General features: G+C 35.2%; 1 protein-coding gene across 1 annotated transcript; it reads left to right on the top strand.

The window, feature by feature from the left end:
* The first annotated feature begins 294 nt into the window (after nt 1-294).
* On the top strand, nt 295-25,344 carry LOC124363136. Its single transcript, XM_046818275.1, has 3 exons — nt 295-733; nt 10,947-11,864; nt 25,210-25,344. Exons 1-2 carry the CDS (start codon nt 565-567, stop codon nt 11,795-11,797), a joined length of 1,020 nt encoding a protein of 339 aa, XP_046674231.1. The 5' UTR covers nt 295-564; the 3' UTR covers nt 11,798-11,864; nt 25,210-25,344.
* Nucleotides 25,345-26,282: the final 938 nt, after the last annotated feature.

Consider the following 26,282-nt stretch of genomic DNA (forward strand, 5'->3'; position numbering starts at 1 on the left):
ACAATACAAAGTTACCTGCAGTTATAATTCTGAGGATGGACTAAATTTATGCATTGTCAGTACTGATAACAGAGGCAGACAAACAATTATATGAGATTTTTATAGACACAACTCATTGAGCTATAAGTAGAAATTTAATTTGAAATAGTTTCAGTTGCGTAACAGACATACCTTCACGGTGACTGTGCCAGATAACGTATCTGCAAGATATCTAACAAAATAACGTGTAATAATATTATTTGGTCAATGTACGTACACCATTAGTGGTTCTCACGAAGCGGGGTTTATCAACCGGTGGTATCAGTGCAAAGTGGTTTTCTCGGGAAGGATATCTGTGACGCGGAGATCGCGCCCCACACCCAGCGCGCGCCACGGCGGCAGGCAGTAGTCTCCCCGCAGTCGGCCGGAGCAGTCAGGGGCGCGCCAGTATGTGAGCTGAAGCTGACGAGATGAGAGGAATCGTGTCTTGTGTGGTGTTGACAGTGCTAGGGACGTGGGGGAGCGAGCGCCTGGGGGGACGTGGCGTCCACCAAGGAGGCCGCCGCCAGAGAGCTGTTCCAGGAGATGCTGCATATCCAGCCGCCTTCTGGCGCCAGAGGATCTACCACCAGACCCTTCGCTCCCAGGCACATGCTGGAACTCTACCGGCAGTATACTTCCACCAGCAGGCAGCCCAGTGACAGCGTCGCCACCACCATCCGCAACATCCTGCCGATGTCGGCCCCCACACTTGGTGAGTCAGTCAGAGATATTGGAATACGACAAAAAAACTTGGTCATTTGTGCCGGAATTTTTGATAACACTCTTTTTGTACAAGCTCTCTTAGACTCCTTTCTTAAGGACGAGAAACACAAGAAAACCTTACTCCTTTCGAAAGAAATTGTTGGCATTCAATTAGTACTGGGGGATATCTAGTAATTAGGGCTATAGAATAATGGCTAGAGATAAGAATATGCAATTGTACACCATGCGTATAAAAATTAACTGAAGGAAATAGGATTAATATTGTTAATTCAAATGTAGTTTCCTATAGTGAACATTGTTTGAAAACTGTACACCATGTACATAAAAAATAAACAAGGAAATGGCATATTATTGTTTATTAAAATGTAAATTCCTCAAGTGAACATTGTTTTAAAACGTTGGGTTTTCTTAAGTTCATTCAAAATTTTAACGTTTTAAAGCCATAACGCATTAAACCATCCTCTAGGGTGATGATAACTCATAATGTAAGAATTTATCCTTAGGGCTTGTTAAAATGTTCTTTAAAGTTATTGGTTTAAACACTTATAATTTCCTCGTGAATGTTAAAAAAACAATATTCGATGTTATCAGTCTTCACGGAATTTATCAGATTCTGACTCTGAAATAACGACAAATTTAACACACATAAAAACGGATTGCACCATCTGAAACTGTGAACTAACCGAGGCAAATATGAAGGTGTTGGGTGGTGATTAAGTTCTTGCGGCATCTTTCACCTTCACCATATTCCAAAACCGGCAAAGTGAATTAGTAAATTTAGTTGGTTGTGGTAAAGATTTGCTTTCTAGTGATGAAGTATGATTATGTAACTTGTTCGCCAAAATGCAATGTTTGCCTAGAAAAACAGTAAATTCTTCATTTATGTTTAACATAATAATTCTTTTAATATAAATGACATTTTAATTTCTTCCACTATTTAATTTATTATTAATAATATAAATTAAATTGTAAAAGAAATAAAAATGTCTTTTGTATTAAAACCTGGTGACTATTAAAACCATCAAGCATACCAAGCAGAGAATACTAATTTGCTGAAAAGATTGAATATACTAAAGGGTCAGAAAGTTGTAACAGGTAGTAACCATTGTTAAAAGTTACAAAAAGTGTCCAAGTCTGGAATCCGACCTCTTTCTTAGGTGTGAAAATAACTTTCGACACAAGCGAAGGGTTCAAACACAAACAAAGTAAAGTAAATAAACCGTACCAAAACACTATGACTCGCAAAAGTCAGAAATACTAGAGACAGTTTTCTTTGTTATTAAAATATTTGAAACTATAACACTAAAAGATTATTTAACCATACTTTTTAATCTTTTCTCTGCTATACTAATTGTCCACTGCTAATTAATTAAATTTTCATGTGATTCCCGATTCAATGCCAAAAAATACACATTAGTTCTCTCCGCAAAGGCAAAGAAACAATTCTTAATCGAATATGTCACAATAAGCCGTAAGTACACAAAATATTCAATAATAAAAAAAACTTACGTAGCTAAAAGAAACCAGGGAAGGTGAACATTAACTATACGCTGACTGTAGTGGATTCTCGTTGAAATTTTGATTTATGAGGGTTAAAAGATAAGCAAGTTATTACCCTTACTCCCAACCTTTCTCTTGCGAGTCACTGACGAAAATTATCGTCTTAGTGTATAAAAAAATAAATACATAAATAAATGATAGATTTTTGAAATGACTTTCCATTTTTCATATGAGTGAACATATAAGAAAAATTGTTTTTACATATTTAAGCTGCTTTAAACAAAACAGATTATCGATCTTTGAATACTTCATTTATTGTATTAATAAAACTAGGTATTCCAGATTCACATTATTAATTTATTGGAAGAGGAAATTGTAAAATAAAATAATTAGTTGACTCACCTTTCATTATACAAAATAAAAGGAGATCTTTAGACAAATTTCCTAATGAAATTCTTCTTAATTTCTATGAGATGAACGTCAGAACCTGCTGAATATAGCACTTAATTGTAAACATAAATTAATTATAACAGTTTTTGATTGATGTTGAAAACATTAAGAGGAACATCAGTGTGTATGACCACATTTTGAAAACTTATCAACATTTACAACATAATCTGCGTTACGTGACGTATTATACGATCAAGGTACCAGAAGGATGAAATAAAAATCAACAAAAATGCAGTGACAGCTCTCAACGACATTGATCTGTATCAATAGCGTTGTGGCTCTATGAATGCACAATCAGATACATTTTTAACAAAGTTCAATTCTTCCATAACGCTTTGCAATTTTCGTTTATATTTATCTATATATTTCTGAACCCTAACAGTAGGAAAAACTTAGATTTTTTTAGAGTTTTTCCGTTTGATACAAATTCTGCAAAAGTTTTCTATTTGATTTAATTCAACGCTCAATAGTCAATTCATATTCACAACAGAACATTCATATTGTTTCAAGCAGGAATGACATTCATAATTACTTAACACGCAATAGATTCAAATTAGATATACCCTAACATAGATTGGCTAACATTGATCATCTCACCAGATAAATACAATTCGATTAAAAAAATACACGTTTAGTCAGGTACACTTCTTTAACAAAGTTTGAAAACAGGATCCTTGATTGGCTGCAAAGAAATCCTTTTTAAACAATTCAGAAATTTTAAAACTTTGATGTGGAGTTCATATTTTAATATTTTAACTCATAAGATTTTATCTATACCTCGTTTATAAATAATCTATTTTAAGTTTAATTGAAAATAAATTTCAATGTTTTAGTCCTATTATTTAAATCTATTTCAGTGTTAAATTAAACATATTTATTGACGATTACTGTTTCAACTATGTATTAAGGAACGAAATAAAGAATTTTGACTTTAACTCTGTCAAGGAGCTGAGAGTCAATTTGCATTGTTTCCCCCTAAGAATGGAATTAATCGTCAGTCACGCTAGTCTTGGTGGAGGTCGAAATGGTAGTGTATCGAAAGGGTTAAAAATATAAAATTATAATTTTATATATTTTTATTTTGATTAAGACTCTTAAAACCAACCATCTGGCCCGAAAATAAATTTTATATTATATCCAGCTAACCATATACATACAGACTGTATACGGAGATCGATATATTATCCCTACATCCATAAAATGATGACTTCAGCCTGTTTACATATGTGTCTGATGGTGATATGACTATTATTCGTTGTAAATCGTATGTTTCAAAATGCATACCACTACGTTTCTAGGATTGCAATCTACCATCTTCGTCAGTTGCAAGAAATTCAATCAGTAGATTCCAATCCTCGAAACGTAGTGGTATACATTGTTTAACACAAAACGCTGGCAAATGTCCGTACCCTGTTATCCTTTCAAACCTTCCATCGTCAATAACAACAAAAGTTAAACGAAGATTTTCAGATTATTTACACAGGAAAGTGTATTGGTTACGTTAGGTAAAAAGGTTGCAAGAACCGAGGTCGAAGACCGAGGCAACAAGCACACCCCGCAAGCCAGAGTGGCCTAGAGATAGTATTAATAGTTTATTTACGTGTTCATTACCGAATATCATTAATTCATATCAAAGGTAATATAATGGAGTGATATAAAACATCTTAGTACTGCAGTAAAGGCGACGGGTATATCGTAATCTGTGATTACTTCAGCCTTGGGACATTAAGATTAAATATTCCCCAAAACGTCCAATAAAAGTGCTGAATTACGAGGCCATTATTGGGAAAGCGGTGGTCGAACATTAAGGGCGAGAAGGGCGCACCTGAGCCTACCCAGAGGATTGTACAAGGGCGCGGTGTAATTCTGTTAATTTCAGCTGTTCAGCTGTTAACAGCCTACACGTACAATATGAGCAAGTTTATATTGACAATACTGCTGTTAATTCTTCAGAGGTCACCCCATATTGTCAATAGTGCTGTTAATATTTCCTCTCTAAGCACGACTATGTTTCTTCCTTCCCCCCTACAAAAAATGAAGAAAATGACGTGTGGTTATTATTTTTACCTTATTTTAAAAATAACGAATGACGCAAGAAGAGGGTGATCGTTGGTAGATTATCAGTATTGATAAGAACACTTTTCGTCTCTAATTGTTGTCTCAAATTCAAATGGAGTTTTCTCAACATAGTGTTTTTTTTATTTCTTTGAGATTCTTCAGTTTACTTATATACGACCACTTAAAGATGATGTTTTGCTAAAAATATTTATTGTGACGAGTTATACATAGTTTGGTAAAAACTAACTGATTATCCTTGTATTTTTTGCTTTTTTAAGATATATTGGGGATAAAAATGGATCCCCGTACTCAGAATTTACGTTTCAAATTTCAGTAGCTGCCGCTCTCAATCTAAAATATTTTTCTACAGAAATATAAAAGGATATAATATAAATATACACTATTTATATATTTTTAAACATAATTTTTAACATTACATTGTTCTCTTCAGAATTGTACTGATTTTATTCTATTTGTGATAGGCATTATCTCCATGTATAATTTTTTAGTGCAGGGCAGCCCCTTCGTAGGCAGAGATATTAGTGTTAGAACGTTCGGAAAATAGAAAAACCATCCAAAATTGTTCAAATGACCACAATGACAAGTTTATTGCTTTAAATTACTATTTCAGTGGTAGGTATCATTGAAAAAGTTTGTTTTGTGAGCAGGCAATAGAATTTGGCCAATTTACGGGATACCAATGCCAAAGCATTTTCAGGATTTTACTGCTATCATATATAATTTTTTTCACCACCTCAAAATCATCGTTACTGGTGCCAGAAATCTCGTTGTATTCATGACATAAATGATATCTAACTTCCACGGTATTTCCACCACTATGGTGATATTAGCGACCATATTGAATATCCCTTACTTTGATATTATTCCTCTTTGTATTTGTAAAATTGTTTTACAGATAGGGGAGATGTTATTGTGGACTTGTACAGAGTCGGGGAGGCCTTAAAGTTAAGAATAAATTAACAATATATGGGACACTTCATGGTATACAACTTTCTATGATGAAATACACAACGAATTCTATCATTATTAAATGAAATGATTGAGAACTTCATAGTGCGTGAAATGATCTCAATTCTCGCAAGTATATTTGAACGTCTCAAGGAAATTTAAACTTATTTTCTGGCAACTACTCTAATATGGCTCAAAATAAAAAAAATATTTTAGAGTGTAAATGAAATCATTGTAAACAGAATATGTAAGTACACATTGTTCTACAAATATTAATACAGATAGTGCAAGAAACCTAAATAGAGTACATTTTTAGAAGGGAATAATCTGAATAATATTAATTTCGCATTCGCTATTTATTCCATTCCTTATTATTTAATTACGACAAGTAAGCGTCTATAAATTCCGTATTTCATAGAAAATAGCGATAGTGGGGAGGGGGCTTAAAGAGTCTTAAGGTTCTTAAACTTCAAGTCCAATTCTGTAAATAATTTCTAAAAACAAAATTTCTGCACTTGATACTAAGGCGGTGTTGTTCCAGTACAATATATGTGTATTGATATATTCTGTCTAGTTTTTAATTTGTTTTGTTGAATAAAAACCAACCATATGGTTATTAATATTTTTAAAACAATTAATAAACTGTTTTGTTTAATAGACCACCAGATTAATAAAGAAAGGTACACCAGTTCTAACTTTCCTTACGGTTGTAAACTTTTTGTGAACGTACAAAGACCAGCCCTAAAATGGTCAGATGATTTTTACATTGATGTGTATAGCACTCAAGACAATCTTATTTAAATTACAGTATTTGAGAATTAAGCCCTGTACAGGTAGTTTTATTATGATCTGTCTAAGATACATTTCTAGACAGATCAAGACTTTTAGTAAACACTAATCTGTCATAAGGGAAAATGTTAATACATTTCCAGGGTATTTTATACAAAAACATCATTTAGTTTTAGTGGTTGGAGGGGGGATCCAAAATGGGAGCATATTGAATACATAAAAATATGAAACAATAAATTTTCTCAGATAATATTTTACTTGACACACGAAAAAGCAATTTTCAGACGTGTAAATGAGTTTTAAATCATCGTAAAATATCCACACAAATACCAAATAATTGGATAATACACGTGACTTTCATTTTTTATAGTTGTCTGATGGTGAAATTACAATTATTTATGGTCTTTCTTTGAAGTTTGTTTTTGACAATGATCGGATTGTGAAGGAAATGGGATTTTCCGGACACTTGCCATCGCTCCGTAATGTTATATAAAACAATAAGTAACATTACATTGCCTGATCATAATCATTATTTTTACTTACATTTTAGTAATGTGTTAGGTTAGGTATTCACCTGAGGAAGAGATCAGATTGCAGATTTCGAAACGTAGTGTTAATGATTCCCTTGTTAATGATGGAAAAATCCTGTTTCCTTAATTATTTATGCCTGTTAAGGTAGGTTTTAAGTTCGTAAAACGCCAAAATTAGGGAGGCTGACGATCGATCTCCTTCCTATGAGAAATCCTTTTATAGATTTCAAGATAATAAGGATGTGTGCTTAAATAGCTGGAAGTAGCTCTCGGCTCCTAGCTTGAGCTGGATAGAAATGTCCTATCCATCACCGCGGTGCTCGAGAGGCACCTGTGAGGATGCTCAGAACTGGTTTCCTCACCGCTGTATATCCTGCTATATTAGCCTAGACCTCCCCCATGATTACAGGGCCGCCCGGTGTTATACCGACAAGGAGCAATTCTCCTCTCTTACCTGCGATTTATAATTACGCCCGCTACTCCGCCCGTGTCACCGCACCACCGGTGTCATCGCAGGAAGCAATCTTCTCGGAAGAATGCTAGCGGATCTTCAATTGAAGTGATTCACCGCGAAATGCGCCGCTCTGTGGAATCCTAATACTGCCACCCGGCGGCGAGGGTCAGGAGTTTGGCAGATTTGAAGCGATAGTAACCATGGCATTGTCAAGCTTCACAGCTCAGTTCTGATCATTGTGAGCACCATCAAATTGGAATTTGGAAGATCATTACGGGTGATACTGGTAGGTCAATATTGTTTGGAGCCAATATTTCAACAATTCAACTACAGTAAAAAGATAAAGGATTCCTTATTCTACGAGCTGAAATTAGTACTAAGAGCTCTCTCTACTCTAAACGTGTTGGAACAACGACCTTTTAAAGGTGACTTCCGAACCACCAACAATGGCCGGACAGGTATTGTCAAGCTTCACGACGCAGTTCTGATCATTGTGAACACAATCAAATTAGAAGATCATTATTGCATAGCAAGGGTGATACTGGTAGGTCAGTATTGTTGATTAAACAATAGGTAATAGGTTCGGAGCAATTATTTCAACAATTTTAAACTACAGCAAAAAGGTAAAGAATTTCATGTTTTACGAGCCGAAAATAACGCTCTTAACGTATGGGACCACCGATTTTTATAAATGTGACTTCCGAACCACCATTAATGGCCAAGCAGGCGGGCTGCTTGCAAGGACAGGATCGCTCAGCGGTCACCCATCCAAGCACCAGCCACGCTCGACATTGCTTGATCTGGTTATCTTACGATAACCGCTGTACCCGCTACACTACGCCATTGGCAACTGAATGCTGCTATTGATCACTTGTAATAGTTACACAGGAGATAAATCTGTCATACAGACAAGGTGTGCTAGGTCCGAAGGATCATTTCAGTTAGTTCTGAGTTCAGCCGCTAGATCTGCGCCACGTAACTTTGGTTGTTACCTTTCAAATATTTACTACCTGACCTCTCAATCCACACGGGGCAGTTCGAGCGCTCAATTTACAGCATTTAAATATATCTTTGGTGTAACTAATACTATCAAGACTGCTGTGAAGTACGAGTTCATGAATTTTTCCAAAAAATGTTAGTGGAAATTTGAGTATGCCAAAAAACCATCGTCACCACTTAGATAATTCATTCCTTGCAAATTCATGTTTAAGCTCAGTAAAAGTTGCGAAGGGCTAAAACACATTTAAAGATGCCTAATCGTACGTTGGGTGTTGTTTGTAAGAAGAAATATTATTTGTAGGAAGTGTTTTATACCACAGGAATATTATATGATACTTGGAGGTTCTCATAGAACAGTTATAATACAGTAATGGATTGTATCTACTATCCGCTCTCAGTTTAAATTATTTATGTGTTTCTAAAACACTGAACTAATCAGTAGGAGGATACACAGATTGAATCTGAAGTACCATAATTTAGCCTCTGTTATTTTACATGTTTCGAAGCAATTTACAATGCTTATTACTGGTCTGTAAAATTATTCAGGTAAAATATTGTTAAAAAGACAATGTGGGTTACACAAATGGAATCGAATATTTATACCCTTTTAACCTGTTCAAATATTTAAAGCTCCAAAGAGTCACCACAATAAAATAACATCCGAGTCTGCTAGTGTATGCCATACATTAATAATATATTTATGTTTATTAGCTATAATTTCTACAAAAATAGAGCAATAAAACGGCAAGGATGGAAATGTGCATTACAAAAAGTAAATAGTTATAAACGGGGGTAATTCCTTGAGCTATTAATATTAAAACCTCTTGTTAAATTAATCTAAGTATTTTTTCGGATCGATTTATTTCAAAACGGATGTGTCCGTAATAATAAATTTTCTTCTCTTTAGTTTGTGTTTCTCAAGCGTTAACAAAATGTGTCTACTATCTAGAATTTCTGAATTTTGCATTACAGTTAGAGTTACATAAATAAAATGAGTTTAATAAAAGCAAAATTAAAATTTACAGAACAGCAAATATACATTTCACAAAATAATAGTTTTTTGTCCTAGGTTTTTTGTTTCAGTCAATATAGGCCTAGTACCCATTTTGTGCTCAATTACGTTACTCACTAAAGCTTCTTGATGTATTGAGTAAAAGCCTTTGTTTTCCTCTGGAACAGTTTTAACTTCTTTCAAATGTTCAGATACTGAATGAGTGAAACAGCGTCGAGCGGCTGAGGGACATGGATGGCATGGCGTAGCTGTTAATCTGTTAAACGACCCCAGTAGACTAGAGTAGGCCCTTCAGTAGAGTGGACGGTATCTGGGGTGTGATAAGGCACGAGCTTCGGACCCCTTCTCTTTCTTTCAGCTAGTTGAAAGATGGTATCTAGCATTCTACTACACTCATTGGTTCCTTACTCTCATTATAAAATATACATTTATAATAGAAGTTTACACGATGAAATAAAAATGTAGAAGCTATTTAGGGCTAAAAAGAACGATTTTTTCACCTTGCTCGTTTGTCTGGGCTGTACACGGTGAGGTGAGTGAAGAAACTGTACACAGTGAGGGAAGGCAGTATTTTTGTGATTACAAATATAGATTTATAAAGTTGAGAAGGCTACAAACAAATCCATCAGGGCAACTAATGTCTGGCGATAATGTTTTAAATAGGTATATTGGAGATTGATTTATCACAGGCAATTAATCACGATATTTATGTCTCGCTTCAGGTTGTGAAACTTATGGCAATATTTAGAGTGACTATCAATCAATCAATCAATGTTTATTACAGAGACATGATACACATGTATAGCAACCACATGTATAGAAAGAAGGTACCAGAGCTAAAGTTTGGTACATTCTCACCACATCAGGATCACATTCAAACATACAATTCAACATTCATGAAACTTTCATCTATTTGCCAACTTTCCACCTACATCGCTGAAGTCAATTTCCTGATTGGGCGATCTCCCAGTCAAATGCCAAAAAATCAGTAACAATATAAAAAGCTTGCGCAGTTAAAAAGCGTTTCGGACGAGTTTTGAGCACCTTGGTTGTTACGGCATTCTTTATCCAATTGGGCAGCTTGTTGATGATTAATACTGCACCAAAGTTTGAGCTGTTGAATAAAGTTGTTTTAAAGTCATGCACATTTGATGCTAATCTATTTACGCATTTCCTCATTACCTCTTTTACTCATCGCACCTCTAGTAGCTAGGTGTGTTGACGTCAAAAATACCTTGTCCACAATTTATATTTGGTTGATTTTATGCCATAAATTATATTGTTTTATTATATTTATGTTTAAAAATGGGATGACTTAAGAAATTATAGATCTACTTTGGACTGTTATGGGTATTGTTGATACTATTGTACTAAATTGAATTCTTTGTTTAGATCAATATCATGACTAGTAAGTTCTAGACATATTTTGTGAATGTTTCAGGGTCGGTTGGCAGTAAGGACTTGTTGTTCAACGTGAGCTGTGTACAGGAGACTGAAGAAGTAAGGCTCGCTCAGCTGCAGCTGAACAGGCGGAAACTACACCAGCGGCACACCCACAAGCGATTGCTGGCACCCCCTTTCAGGGTGAGGCTGTACCAGGTCACCCCTACACGGCTGGTGCCTCTCGCCTCTGTGCCGGTGTCCATGGTCCAGAGGAGTGCATGGGCCTCGGTGGACATCACCGCGGCACTCAAGGAGCTACTACTGGACCCGAAGGTCTCCAGGAGGATCTTAGCGGTGAGGTTCGAGTCCCCTTCCGGGAAGCAGATCCCTCCGTCCCACTTCCTACGGGGAGTCCCCGACACTCCACACGCCTTCCTAGTGGTATTTGCTGAGGACAGCGAGGAGAACATGGTGTCGGAGGACGGGAGTCAGCTTGCCCCCAAGCCGCCGATGCACACCCACGCGATGGTGCAGAAGTTGCGACAAGGCCCCCACGCCGCCCTCTTCCTGGGGGAAGACCAAAGCAACGATCTCCAAGTCATCCCCCTGCTTGATGAAGCCAGGAAGGCGCACATGTTCACAAGGAACAACACAAAGAGAGTAAATACCCTCCAAACTCTACCTACGTACGGTGAAAATGTCGAAGAGAACAAGTTCACCACTAGCGCGTTGATCCGTAAAATGAGGTCAATAATGGACAACCAACTGCCTGACGATGACGATAACGCCTTGGATAATCAAGTCGGCAAAGACCTTGCCGACATCCGTGATGGGATCGAAGACCGGCCCAGTTCAGCACATCGAGAGCAACAAGAGGAAATTCAAGAAAGGGAAGAAAAGCAAGCGTAAAAAAGGCAAAAAGACAGGCATGAAGGCTAGCTCCTCCTTTATCGAAGCTTGGCAAAGTGAAAATCAAGTAAGTGTTATCCAATTCTGATGATCATTTCAATATAATGTAATAATATTTTATTCACATAACGCAGCTATGGCGAGAAGAGTTGATTCAATAAGAATGTTGAGTTTAGCTGCAGTTCACCTTCCTCTTACGTGCAGCATCTGAAATCTGAGGCTGTTGCAGACTTGACTCCTGAAGTCATGACTCAGATATCTGATCCCTTCAGACAAACATGACTCCAGAGTTCAGGAGTCAAGTCTACAACAGCATCAGATTTCAGATGCTGCACGTAAGAGAAAGGTGAACTGCAGCTAAACTTATCATTTCGCAATATTTTATTGGTATTTTCACGAATGCATCTAACTTGAATCACGAATTCTTTAATAAAGATTGCACATAATTGGTGAAAACGAGAGATATATGAACCAGATCATGTTATTGTGAACACATACAGACAAACAAACACACACACAAGCTGATGAAACAAGCGTTATTAGTAAACATAATCGGCAAAACACCTCTATGGTTTACTTTCCATGTCTGTAATGTCGTAAATATTTTATTACTCGTTAACGCTCGAACCGTATAGTACATGTCTGTTTTCAAGTAGATTGAATTCGGGATATGAATGGACAAAGTGCCGTAATATTTGAGTCTCACAGTAGATTAAACTCAGGAGACAGTCGTTAGGGCATTATTTATGGTCCGATACCACCAACTATTGCTGCCTGCTGAATGTTAGCTTCAACTACATAAGCTTAACCTTTCATTACGTTCTGTGGAAAGTGAAAGATGTAACATAACGTGGGGATACAAAACAACGTCACCTTAGTTAAGTAAATAGACGTGAAAGTGTAAAATAATCCCTGATTATAAGCTTACAAATTGCAAAATCTGTCATTAAATTTATGTAAGTGGCAATAGCCTAATTTAATTTCAATAAAGATTGAATCACAAAACGTACTTGCTCCACCGGGATTTATCACTTGCCGGGTGAGTGCGCTACCACTACACCACATAATCCTTATTTTTTACGAAGACATTATTTTTGTATTTGGCCATTTCTGTCACATATGTGTTTAATTAACCAAACTGACATATTATCCTAGAACCAAATATCTTTCAAAATACTTTTATTTACATTCATAAAATTTATATAAGTGGCAATAGCCTAATTTAATTTCAATAACCGTTGAACCACAAAAAGTACTTGCTCCGCCGGGTCTCGAACCCGGATCTCTCACTGTCGGCCTACAATATATATATATATATATATATATATATATATATATATATATATATATATATATTTTCCAATATGTTCTTATATTTTTAAGTTTCCTTGCAGTTTCGGGTATAAAACAAGGTTTTAAAATGTTTTTATTTTGGAAATTTTCTATTTAATTTAGGCCTACTCGTTTGGGAACTGCTAACTGCTAAAGTCATTAAAAAGGACAATATTAAGAACAATTTTGAGGTTAATATAAAACTTTATAAAAAAAGTTACTGTCAACTGTTACTACCGTTTCCAGGATCAGTAATAAAACATGAGTGTAATTAATAAATTACCTGAACTTATAAGTCAGCGGTTTAAAGTTATAAATGTAAGCTTATTGAAAATAGTGTTGTTGTCATTTTCTTTTAATTAGTTGTAATAGTAATATCCCGTCAGTCAACACTGGATATAAGAAACAATATAAGGCGGGGTTTTTCACGAACCGTTTGAGGTCGGATTTATCTGACAATAGGGGAATTTTTATTAAATTATAGATCATTGATGATGTTTAAAGTTTAAATGCTTTATCTGGAACTATTCCTAAAATATAAAATCGTCCCCGATACGACCTGACATGGTTGTTAATCGTGGTCACATTTTAAAAGTATTAAATTTGTGTTCTCATTTTGGAAATTTTGTGAATTACACTCACATTTTGTTACCAATGCTAGGCACGATAGTAATAGTTTAATTAAAAATAACGTCACAACCTTTTTTTATAACTTTTGAAATTGCCCTTAGAAATTATCCTTAAACATGTATAAACGTGTCATTTTTATAATTTAAGTAGCTCCTAAACGAGTAAGTTAAATAGAAAATGTTCCAAAAGTAAACGTTTTGGAAAATGGCGGCAAAATTTAAAAGTATAAATTCATATTTTTAATTGTCATTAAAATGTATGTGAGTCCTCCATTTAAAGCTTCCTGTAAATGAGTACCTTGCTATGATTCCAGTATTTAAAACACAGTCTCGGCAACACGATGATTATAGTTGTTATCGTGTTGCATCTTTACAACACCAGAGACACTTGGACTACAAAATAGCTCTGTCTAGTTACCCAGCAGTCATCTAGAGTGTAATCTAGATAATCATCAGGTGCAAAATTGAGTGCATTACGATATTGACTGACACGATGTCTAAACACATTGGAGCAATCGAATTTTCTACACATAACACAGCTAAGGGTTGATTCAGTCGTGGGAAGGGCTTTGGGATTCTTTTTTTCCTACGAACGAAAGTGGACTCCAGATTTCAGGAGTCAAGTCTGTGACAGTGTCAAATCTCAGACGCTGCACTAAGCAGAAGATGAAATGGAGCTCAACTCAATATTCGAATGAATTGACCCTTCCCACTATATCCGTATTATGCATCAGAATCGATTGTGTAACTTAATAGGTTACGGTTACATGGAAAAGTATGACCCTTATAAAAGGGGAGATTGTTTCAAAATTAATAATTTTTTTATTTCCGTTAAATATTTTTTTATTCAGGAAGTGTTAAGATTTTCGACAATTTGGCTTAAAAAAGATAAATTTAAAGATCGATTGATGAAAAACCGATTCAATACGAACAAATCCGATTGTTGTATCCGCATCGCCAAAGCCTTGAGTGGAGCCATGAGTGACAATGGAAAAAGATAAATTTTAAGATCGATTGACGAACAACCGATTCAGTATGAACAAATCCGATTGTTGTATCCGCATCGCCAAAGCCTTGAGTAGAGCCATGAGTGACAATGGCTCTCAAGGAGGGCGCGCCCGCTCCGTTTATATCCTGTGTTTATACCGCTGCTCCTGTTGTTTTAACATAAACTGCTAATTATAACAGGCTCTAAACATCACTTCCACTGTTTTACTGGACTCCGGGCACTGAACAAACATTTATAACAGGCAAGTAACAATAGACAAGAATTATGAATTGTAAGTCATGTGTGCGGTAAACACTCCGTACAGAGTGATTTATTTTATGAGCATTTCAGTTGGAAATATACGCGTATACAATTTTTTATTAGGAATGTTTGTAATTAAAATGGGTAAATAGTTGTGTGGGGAGTAGTGAGAAGACTTGCAAATTTCTGTCTAAAAATAGGAGGTGTTATGTATGTGCGGATTAAAAATGAGGCACTTTTTATCAATCACTTCAGAAAAATCTTTGAAACCATTTGCAGAAATAATTTGACTACTGGCTCTGCGAGAAGTGAAAGTATTAATTCCTTTACAGAAAATGTTACGTATAAACCATCTAAGAGTACGCAGACCACGCTGAAATTGCATGCTAAATATCAAGTTTGTAGATAAATTCTTTCTCGAGATAATTTTCGGACAGTTATGGTACGATAACGCTCAGCCACGTTCCATAGAGGGGCATGCATCATGACCATTTCGGTTATGTCTAAATAGAAAATATGAAGTTACATACCAATTTTGAAGTTCGTGACTCAATTAGTTCTAGAGATATTCTGTGAAAAACAGAGAGAAAGAGAAGGAATGGTGCTTAGTAATAGTAATATATACAAACTTCAAATCTATAGTTAAATGCTTTCTCAATTCAACCTTATTGAGGGACATTTACCGTTATCAACAACGACGTTGCCTATATATGCAGGGTGTAAAGTAAGTCCTGATACGCCTGGGTATATTCCAAACGGATTGAGATATCGATGTAGAACCTTCACCATACTTATTAAAATACATTTTGGACTTTTTGGAGGGTAGATATATTTTCCCCTTTTTCAAATGTTGGTAGAGGAGGGTCACTTTAAATTTTCAAATTGCAACCAACCCCTATTTTGTAACGTATAATTTGAAAGGTAAATTTAAAATAAACACAATGGCATGAATAAAACATCTCTACGACGATCCTAGCAAAAGTTATTGGCAAACAATACATTTACTTTAAAGGTGTAAATTAAGTTCTGATACGCCTGGATATATTCCAAACGGGTTGAGGTATCAATATACAACCTTTGCCATACATATTAAATTAATATTTCGAGGTTTTTGGAGAGTACAAAGTAGAAGGGGGTAACGTTTTAAATTTTAAATCGCAACTACTATCTTGTATAATGTTATTTTCAAAGTCTATTCAATAGAAACATAATATAAATACAGAGTGTAAATTAAGTCCTGATACGCCTGGATATATTCCAAACTGATTGAGATATCGAAACACACGCACAAATTATTTTTAGGGATTTCCAGTTTTAATCCCAATGATCAAGTAATCTAACCATTAGTACCCTAAAAGTTAAAAATGCATTTTACTAGATTTCAAAACATAAGCGGAGTAAAACTTTAGAAAGTATATCAGTTGGGAACAAAAGTTCGGTATAATAAAGATGATTAGTATTCAGTTAAAACGCTTTTAAGGCACGTTACATTACGTTCATCATTTTAAATTTGTTACTTCGGTGCCTTCGGAAAATACCATAACGAATTTATAAGAAGCGTAATTTTTGATGGCTTTTAAAACACCTGGTACTTCGCAGCCACCGTTTAAGTGGCCAGCGTGGTTCTGGTGTAATTACTTTTTAGTGTCGGGGAGGATAAAAGTGTTTTACGGGAAGCGAGCGAAGTAAGCTCTAATGGAACGGTTAATGGGGTTGATAACGAGGCCTCATAACAGTGTGTCGTGTGGCAGATTGACTTTTGCTGTCAACTCCCCCCCCCCGACCCTCCCCCACTTGACAAGGCGAGTAATTGTCACAATCAGGGAAACGGATGCAGCTTCGGCAGCCGAGTATTTGGCCATTCCGCAGCGTGCAGAGGCAGATGACCAGTTGCTGATGGCAGGCCAGTCGTGTCGACTGATACGTAATCTGGCGAATTTATATATAAAAAATAATAATACGACAACTTTCAAATAGGTTTATCACAAGAGTTGCACATGCTGCAATATTCTGTTTAAAAGATTTTTATGTAGGTAGGGATCACCAATTACTTTCATTAGGGGTCCTATTTTTAAAACAACATGACCGCCTTGGTCCGCAAGGAAAATACCCCTTATGGACTTAACAATTGAAATAATAAATATGTGTAGATACAATATCAACGATTAAAAAACAAATGGGTTTCGGAACATTAGTTTATTAAATAATAAATAAACGTTATAAATAAAGGATGTACCTTTGTTTTTTGACAAATATTATTTAGAAAAATGATATTTTTGCCTTGAACTATCCGTTTGAAGTTTGGACTAAATTTTGTGAAAGCTATTGTCATTAGATCTTGAAGATATTCATTGTTCTTGAAGTCTGTTCCGGAATTTATTTTTAATGAAGTTAATCTTAGAAAACGCTGCTTCACAAGGATATTTTGACCCAAGCCAAGAAAGATGTTATTTTTTTAAATTTTGGATATTTATTAGCACAAACAAATTTTATCCAAAAATCTTGACAAAGAACTTCCTGTTTTTGGTGCTCCAAATATTTGCAGCTCCATTGCTCCATTCATCAGCATGGTCCAGAGAGTTAATGTTACTGGGGATATCGAATAAATTCCCAATTTTCTTAAAATCTGTGAATCTGTTTTCAAATTCCTATTTAAGATCCTGAATGAACGTGTTGTATTAACCGACGTCAAGGTCGTTGTCATTGCTGGTTTATTTTTAATTACGGAAGTGCAGGCGTTCATTTTTAATATCGATGTTGAGAAGATCTAGTGTGCGCCAAAAGCTTTTTACTCCTGACAGGAGCTCCCATACAAGCATTTCTTTGCCTTGAAGTTTAAGGTTCAGAGCATTGATGTGTCTAAAAATATATGATAAGAAAGCAATGGAAGTGACATTTTGATTATCGGTGTTGGTTGATGTCTGATCAATGTTGAAAAGAAATGCTTTCAAGTCTTCTAAAATGGTGAAGGATCATTGTAAACGCATCCTTTGCTTAGCATTCTCACATTATTATACAACAACAGATCGTCTACTTCGATATTGAGCGTCTACTTTGTCAAGAAATATTTTCAATTCGCGATATTTCAGTGCTTATTTTGCACGAAGAAAGTGTATTATTTTATCAATTCTTCCATTATTCTCTCAAGAATAGTTAGTAGCAAAGAACTGTTTGATGAATGATGCAGCGGTAGGAAATAAAATTTTTATTAAATTTTACATTGGTTTTCAATAGGTGAACTTTTTTTGGACCCAACCATTGCTGGTGCACCGTCAGTAGTTACTCATAAAATCTTTTTTCAACCTAACTCACATTTAACGAAATACTCCATTATTGCCTTGATCATGTCTTCTCCCAGGGTACTTCCTATTAACGGCAAAATCACCAACAGCGCCTCAACATTTTAGTCAACATAGTTTCTCTTATTTTATGCAAAAAAAACGTACAAATGTAACTAATTGTGCTTTATCAGTAATGTTACGTGATTTATCCATAGCCAAGGTATAATAGTCGGAATTATTTAACTGCCCTTTCACGTCACAATGATTTTCTTCAGCCAAGTTTCTTTAGTGTGTTTCTTGAAAGAATACTCGTAGATAACGGAATCCGCCAAATAGTTTCAACATATTTTTTGCTATCAAACAAAACATTACCTGCCTCGAGCATGCATTCGTAGACTATGTCAGCATCGGTGAATGGTTTCATATGCTTAGAAAGAGTCTAAGAAATACGTTAAGAAGCCTCACCACATTTCTCCTGCTCAGTCGTTGGACGACTCATGGTTTTAGTCGAAGATATGTAGCTTGGAAATAAACTCTTTGATATACTGTCAAGTGGAAAATTGTCGCAAATGATTTGTGTTTTATCTTATAATTTCTTTTGGTACGTACTAACATACCGCGCCGCGCCGCCCCGCACCAATTGTACCCACCGCGACGTCTGACGATCTTGCGCTCCGCGCCGATCCGTTAGCGAATCGACGATGCGATAGTAGGAAAGACAAATCGCGGGAAAAATGAAATAACGTACTCAAGCTGCGTACATATGTAAAATATTTTGAATTGGTAACACAAGGTTCGCACAAAATAGGTTGGCGGTCGAGATTCGCCATTTGGTGACTCATGCATTAGGGGTGTTGACAACTGAAGAAGAGGGTAGATTTCAATCCTCGAAACGTTGTGTTGTAGTTTTCCGTAACATACAGCGATGCCAAATGTCCGACATCGTACTTTCCTTTCAAGTTCACAACATTTAAGCAACATAATAATAGTATTTTCAAAAAGTCTCTTCGTCTCTTTCGATCTCCAGGTTTAAAATGAAAAAAACCTTAGAAAATCTAGGTTTCTGGTAAATGTGATGATGAAAAGTTAGTTCATAAACACTAAACTAACCTAACGGCTCAGGATTAAAGAGCCAATTTTCATTGTATAAGCACACATCCTAATTTTTCTAGAAATCAATAAAGGAATTTCTGCACAGCAAGAAATCAATCTTCAGGCACACCATTGTTAGTAGTAGTCGAGATAAGAGGATAGTCAAAGGGCTAGAAACATGGGACGATATTTCCGAGACCACATGTTTCATAGCTTGACACCCTTGAAACCAATCTTCACGCACGTAAATAAATATTATATCAGCTTCAGCCAACCGTACACAGACCAAGTACTTGACTGAACGTGTCGACTTTCGGCCTATTTATCTTGTTGCCTGACGGTGATTATTTATGTGGCTGACGATCTGAAGTGCATCAGGCTGCGGAAAATATGACGCGAGAAAAAGTTATCGCTTGATATTTTTAACCCTTCTGACACCCTCCCATTTCAAACTCAAACAAAAACTTCGCGGTTGACGATCATTTCATTTTTAGAAGAAATTGATCTATCGGTGAAAAAAAAAAAAAAACTAGACAGTTTGCTTTGATACGATTCAAGTTGGCTCTCAACCTACACTGTAATGTAGATTCCAGATTAAAAACCAGTAAATTATAAGAAATTAAATGTGCGTAAGGATAAAGTTAGTAAATGCAACTTGAAGACAAATTTATTAATATTTGTTGGCGTTAAACAATTATGTGTACCGAATGGAAGAAACACATAGGGTTGGATACCGATACTCGATTTTCAAAGTTTACTTATATGTTTAATTGTGGCAAATAAACATAAAAGCACTACTTCTAGTTGTTACGAGTAAAAATAAAATAATGTATTGCCACGTTGCTGCCAAATAGAGTGATGAAGAACTAGATGATACCATGGGTGTGGGCCTAATGGTTCCAATGTTTGATGGGAATTTTGCAAACGAACTTAATAATTATTTAAAACTGTAAAATTGACTTCCCTTCACGTTGATGTCGACTCACGAGCGCGGGCGTCAGCATCTTGGCTCGACATTGCAGCTGTAGTCGGAAAAAGTGAAGATTAGCAGACTAGAAGTATAAAAATCGAAGTTGAAAAGACTCGGTTGAACTCGCAGATATGGCTCACGAGATGTTGCTCGGCAGCAGGAACGGCAGCTACCAAGTTCACGAGAGAAAAAAATTAACACGCGTGCCAATTAGGTTTTTAATCCGCCAAGAATTTTGTTCCATCGGATGTAACTTATATTAACCAGTAACGAGTAACAGAGTTGCAAAAATATGTATTATATAAAAAATTGTCCTCAGTGACTTTTCCTTTTACTAACTCACACGATCCATTGTCTTCCGAGATCGAATTACTTTGAATTATATTGTTTTATATAAAAGAACTCAATGATTACCTTATAAAAATATATATTAAACATAGCATCATGTTTATTAAAAATTAATTGTAATTAGATATAAAAATAATTGAATATTCATGCAGAAACTAGAACATTTAATAAATTGAAGTAAATAATAACGACTAAACCTTTATTAATTTTTCTACAATTATGCACTCTTTTTAGTAAAAACCATACAAATAATATTTAACCATTTTTATCCATAGTTGTTAAGTTCAATTCAATTGGTTGACTCTCCAAATTTCGTACGTGAAACTGATTGAATCTTTATCCTAAAATATGTTTTAAGGATAAACCCACAAATACCTGTGAAATATTTACTGGGTAAATTATACATAACATTGAGCATTTAAATATTTAAAAAAAAATTATGGTTGCCTGTAAAGTCGGTTTTACGGGCGAAGATTTTACGTGACAACGTCTTTTTCTCGGTAGAATATTTATTGATATGAATATTATTTAATTGCACAATAGGAACAAGGAATTGAATGAAAATAAGAATTGCACAAATTTTAACTATAGAAATATATTTTGTTTACTAAAACATTGTACATAATTTGAAATTAATTAAAATTTGTTGGTGTAAATGGTAAAGTTGAATAAAACATTTACTAAAATTGGAATTTGAAATTCTTGCTAAACACAGTTAAATTCTAACTCCGCGCGTGGTGATTGGTCGGTTTAGTTCGTTTGTTTGGTCGCACTGTTATGACAGGTTAGAGGTTATAATTTGTTATTTTAAATGTTTGACTAGCAATACGCGCTGTTTCTTCTCAATCGACTGAATTACGATTGATTGCAGAGTGATTTAAACTAATAATTTACTTAACACTATCAACATTTATCAATAGTATGACATAACCTATAAACTCAGTTTCTCAACTTTTGTGTCAATCTAACAATTAATCAATCAATCATAGTTTACGATAATGAAATATCAGTGTACAATTATTTACCTTTATTGTTGTAGTTGTTGTAAATGACGAATCTAAGCACTCCACATTTTCACGAATAAACATAGTTATCTGCTTTATCCCGTGCGGCGGACCCACAGTTATCTGCTTTATCCCGTGCGGATCCCGTGCGGCGGACCCACTGGACGGGCATCGTAACGTTACCGGGCGTTACACTTTTTCATGAGTGACTCCGAGCCGCAACCTAATTTAAGACGTTGTCACGTCAAAAACACCTAAATAACGGTACAATTAATTTGTAAATGCGTATTAGAAGTTTAATAGTAAACAAATACAACACGCTTCTGTTGAAGTATACAAAGAGTAATAAGAGGCAAATTGTCAGGACAAAGAGTAAATCCTCCGATGACAGCATGCACTCTTGGGAAGATATATGTGTGCTGTGGGTGCCAAATGGCTTTTCCGTTTATGCAAATCTTTTGTGTGCATTTTATTGGTGTTTGGGCGGCCTGTGAATCATCGATTGGTAGGGCTTTCCTTCCCCTACCAGTAGTGTTGGTGGTGCGTTTGACTATAGCATAGCTATTGATGGCTTGCAGCCTTGGTAGATTTGTCAGTGTAGACGTGATCAGCTCCTAACATTGTTGCCTGGTTTTCTTATAGAAGTTACTACTATTTTTATAATTTCTAACTGAAAATCTATGTCTATCACTAATGACTCATCCATTTAATTTGGAAATTAGTAAACTATCTTGTGGTCATCGATGTTTAGTGCAAAATACAAAATGTTTCGTAATATTAGAGGGCAATTCACATATTTAAATGTAGTAACTGATACTTTAATACGGAATTGGCTTAAGACAAATGTCACAACTTCCCTTATTTGTAGTGAATGTTAGTAAATAAAGTATGTTGTTTTCATCATAAAATTTAGTGATTTAAATTAGCTTTCTTAGGAAGTTTTAAAAAGGGTGGAGTTTTGAAGAAATGTATAAAAAGTTTTTATTACGATGGAATTTTGAAATTTGTTCAGAAAAAGTTATTGTTTTTTTACAGTAGTAGATTACTGATTATAGGTGTAGTATATTTTTAAATCCCAACTTTATTGTTTTAAGGATCTTTAACAATCACTAATGTAAAAACACATACATACATTTATACAGAGAACTAAGCACTTTGAGATATTAGAATACTTATAAGAATCCTTTAAGTAAATCTAATATATTTAACTGTTCGTCCAAGTTCAGTCTTTTATTAGAATATTCGTGTATATATATACAAATAGCTGGGCAGCTATCTATAGCAATACACCATTATTTGTACCTTCACCATGCACAGCTGACTGAGACATTATTGTTAAATGCTACTGCAGCAGTGGACTAAATAAAAGTATTCATTCGGTTAGCCAAAAGAAAACTATTATTCAGTTAGCCGAAAGAAATTATTCATCCGGTTAGCCAAACAAATTATTCATCCGGTTAACCAAAAGAAAACTATTCATTCGGTTAGCCAAAAGAAAATGACTCATCGGATTAGAAAAAAAATATTCATCCGGTTAGTAAAAACAATTATTCATTCGGTTAGCTAAAAGAAAATAAAGGCACTTTTCCATAAAAAGAAATTAATTAATCGTAAGCCACTTTAGTTTTGATGGAGGTCAAAATGGAAGGGTATCTAAAGGGTTAAAAATATAGAATGGTATTTTTTCTGGCATCATATTTCTCCTAGCTTGATAGGCCCTTAGACATATAAATGATATGTGAATATTGAGTTTAGCTTCAGTTCAGCTTCGTCTAGTTGATGCTGTTTTAACATTTATCTAAGTATCGGACGGTTGGTTTTAAGTGTTACAATGTAAGAAAAATATGATCTGATAAAACATCGCAACATAATATTTTTAACCCTTTTGATGCACTCTTCTTAAGTCACTTTCATACAAGTAGCACGTCGATCAATTTATGGAAAATTCTACATCAATTACACCAAAAACTCGGTTTGTGAGTCTACACAATGCTCTATGGTTCTGGACTGAAAGAGAAAACCCAAATAGTGTCGTACTAACTCACGCTATCACTTAGCAATTCAGTAGTTTAGGGGGGGGGATGTTTGGGGGGTTCAGGTAAATTCTGTTACAAATGTTGTTATGTCGATTGTTAGTTGTTTCTGGATATTCTGTATCTGTATATCTTAAAATTGGCTTGATTCAATCACGTTCTGTACCAATTCACTAATTCATGACTGTCTAACTTTTTTTATAAAACGAAGGTATGACAGTAACACCAGTTTCGATGCGATTGGAATTTCGGTTGACAGGATAAGTGTAACTGTTTTAAGAAACTTACACATAAACGAAAAACTTTTATTGTCATTGGGTTAAGCGTTTCGTGGCTTATTGTTAAATAAAGGTAATGTGATTGCTCTTTAGCTACCGTAATGTTATTAAATTCCAACCTCACAACCCCTTAAAACCGTTATTTAAAGTAATAAAAACGAAATTATCACTCCACAGAAAATAATAGACATTAAAAATAGTAATTGGGGGCAATTATGTAACCAAGCAATTGGAGAAACGGCTGAAGATAGAATATGAAATTTGTACATTATTTAGTTAGATCAGAAATTAAGAAATTGACATATTTTGAAACAAAATACTACTTAAAGAATGAAACTAAATGAGTGGTATGTGAAATTAAAAACTCGTATATAACAATAATTTAATTTTCTATAGTACGTTTAGTATACGTACCGAAACGACCTTGAGTTTTCTCCATAAGAACAATGTTAAACCTCACGTACTTTTACTCGTACAACCTTCTTTTAAGTCGTAAGATTAATTTCATTTTTGGTGTGTAAAGTTTATATTTTTTAAATATTTAAATGAGGAGTACAAAAAACGTTTGAATTATTCTTCTATATAACAATAATATAGTAAAATAACTAAAAAGCGATTAGATTTTTATTAATTACTGCATATCTTTAAAAGGGACACATCAAATAATTGTACGTCTTAAAATAAGGTCGCCCGACTTTTAACATTGGTCTTATGGTGCTAATATTAATATGGCTTGAGTTTTCTCATAATAATGTTAAACCTAACGTACTTTTACGACCATCTTTTAAGTCGTAAGATTATGGAGATGTTTTTTTGAAGATAATACTAATAGGCATCCAAACTCTATTTTTAGTTTGTCCTGTAAAGTTTATACTTTTTAAATATTTAAATGAGAAGTACAAAAAAGTTTGGGTTGTTCTAAATAACAATAATATAGAGAAATAACTAAAAAGCAATCAGATGCTTATTGATTATATCTTTAAAATTAGACAATTCCCATAAATTCTACGTCTTAAAATAAGGTCGCATGATTTTTAACATTGGTCTTATGGGGCTGTTGTGGATGAGTTCCATTTTTCTATCTTCGGGGAAGATAAAACGTAGCAGTAACTAAGAAATAAAATATTTATCTTGATCGCAACTCTAAGTAGACTGTTTAGAATTTTCTCAGCTGACACATTTGTTTATGTCCACAGAGAAGTGAAACTTCGATAACAGGAGCTGCCGCCGAAGTTGGCGCATGCGCAGTGCGGAAGCTGACGTTGGACTTCTCCGAGATCGGGTGGTCTGACTGGATCATATCTCCTCAGACGTTCGACGCCAATTACTGCTCCGGATCGTGCTACCCGCTGACCAAGGTAAATCTTTGACACCCTCCCCCTCACCCCTTCACGCCCCGACTTGTCAGCACTGACAGCCGCTAATGGGACGTGTGGGGCGGTCATCATCGCTAATTGATAGCTGAGCGACAACACTCAGGGGTTGTCACATCTGTCAGCACGGCCTTGTCAGACGAATCAAATCGTAATGTTTTACACCGAGCTACATTTGGTGCAAACTTCAGCTCACACTCGAGCATGCTTGGATTTCTGAGAGCTTCTAACGTTACAAGGGGAGAAAAAGCAAGGAATTTCTTGTCGTCTTTTATCCTTAATGAATTTCCTCAGAAAAACGTATTCATTTTATGGAATTAATGATCCGTTGTAAAAATATCTTACAACAACTATTTTACCTTCTAAGTTCTCATTGTGTCTAAATTAAGCGACGAGGAATGAGGAAGGGATTCCATTAGAGCCAATGTAATCTTATCAGGTCCTTAAAGAGTCCTCTCTGGAATTTGTCTCAGCTCATCTTCACCAAAACCATTTAAGACCTTAAGAACCAGCTGCTGGTATTTATATTGAACCCCAAACATTTCATGCCCTTGTTTTTCAATTATGGGGTGTGGTTAGTTGTAAATATATAATTAATACTCATCTCGGGATCGTTTTACTACAGCCTTAACTGGTTTTGACGAACCTCTATAGTTTAAAATTCCTTTGAATTTCCTTTAAATATTGTCATTGCATGTACATTAACTCAAGTGACACTGATGGAGCCAATGTAAACTTATCGTGTCCTTAAGGATTCCTCTGAAATATTTCTTGTAAGTTCCTCTGAGATTGGAACTTCCTACTAGCTCATCTCCAACCAAAGCCACTTAAGATCGTAAGGGTTGTAATTGGTTTCCGGTTGGAATATTTTTTTTTCCAATGTTTCATATTTGAAA

Source organism: Homalodisca vitripennis, chromosome 5 (assembly GCF_021130785.1).
Source record: "Homalodisca vitripennis isolate AUS2020 chromosome 5, UT_GWSS_2.1, whole genome shotgun sequence".
NCBI classification, from domain to species: Eukaryota; Metazoa; Arthropoda; class Insecta; order Hemiptera; family Cicadellidae; genus Homalodisca; species Homalodisca vitripennis.

Bases quoted from the DNA above. Each gene is read 5' to 3' on its own strand.
- LOC124363136 (XM_046818275.1), top strand. From the start codon at position 565: ATGCTGCATATCCAGCCGCCTTCTGGCGCCAGAGGATCTACCACCAGA. The intron at 734-10,946 runs GTGAGTCAGTCA...TGAATGTTTCAG, and splicing joins GATGTCGGCCCCCACACTTG to GGTCGGTTGGCAGTAAGGAC.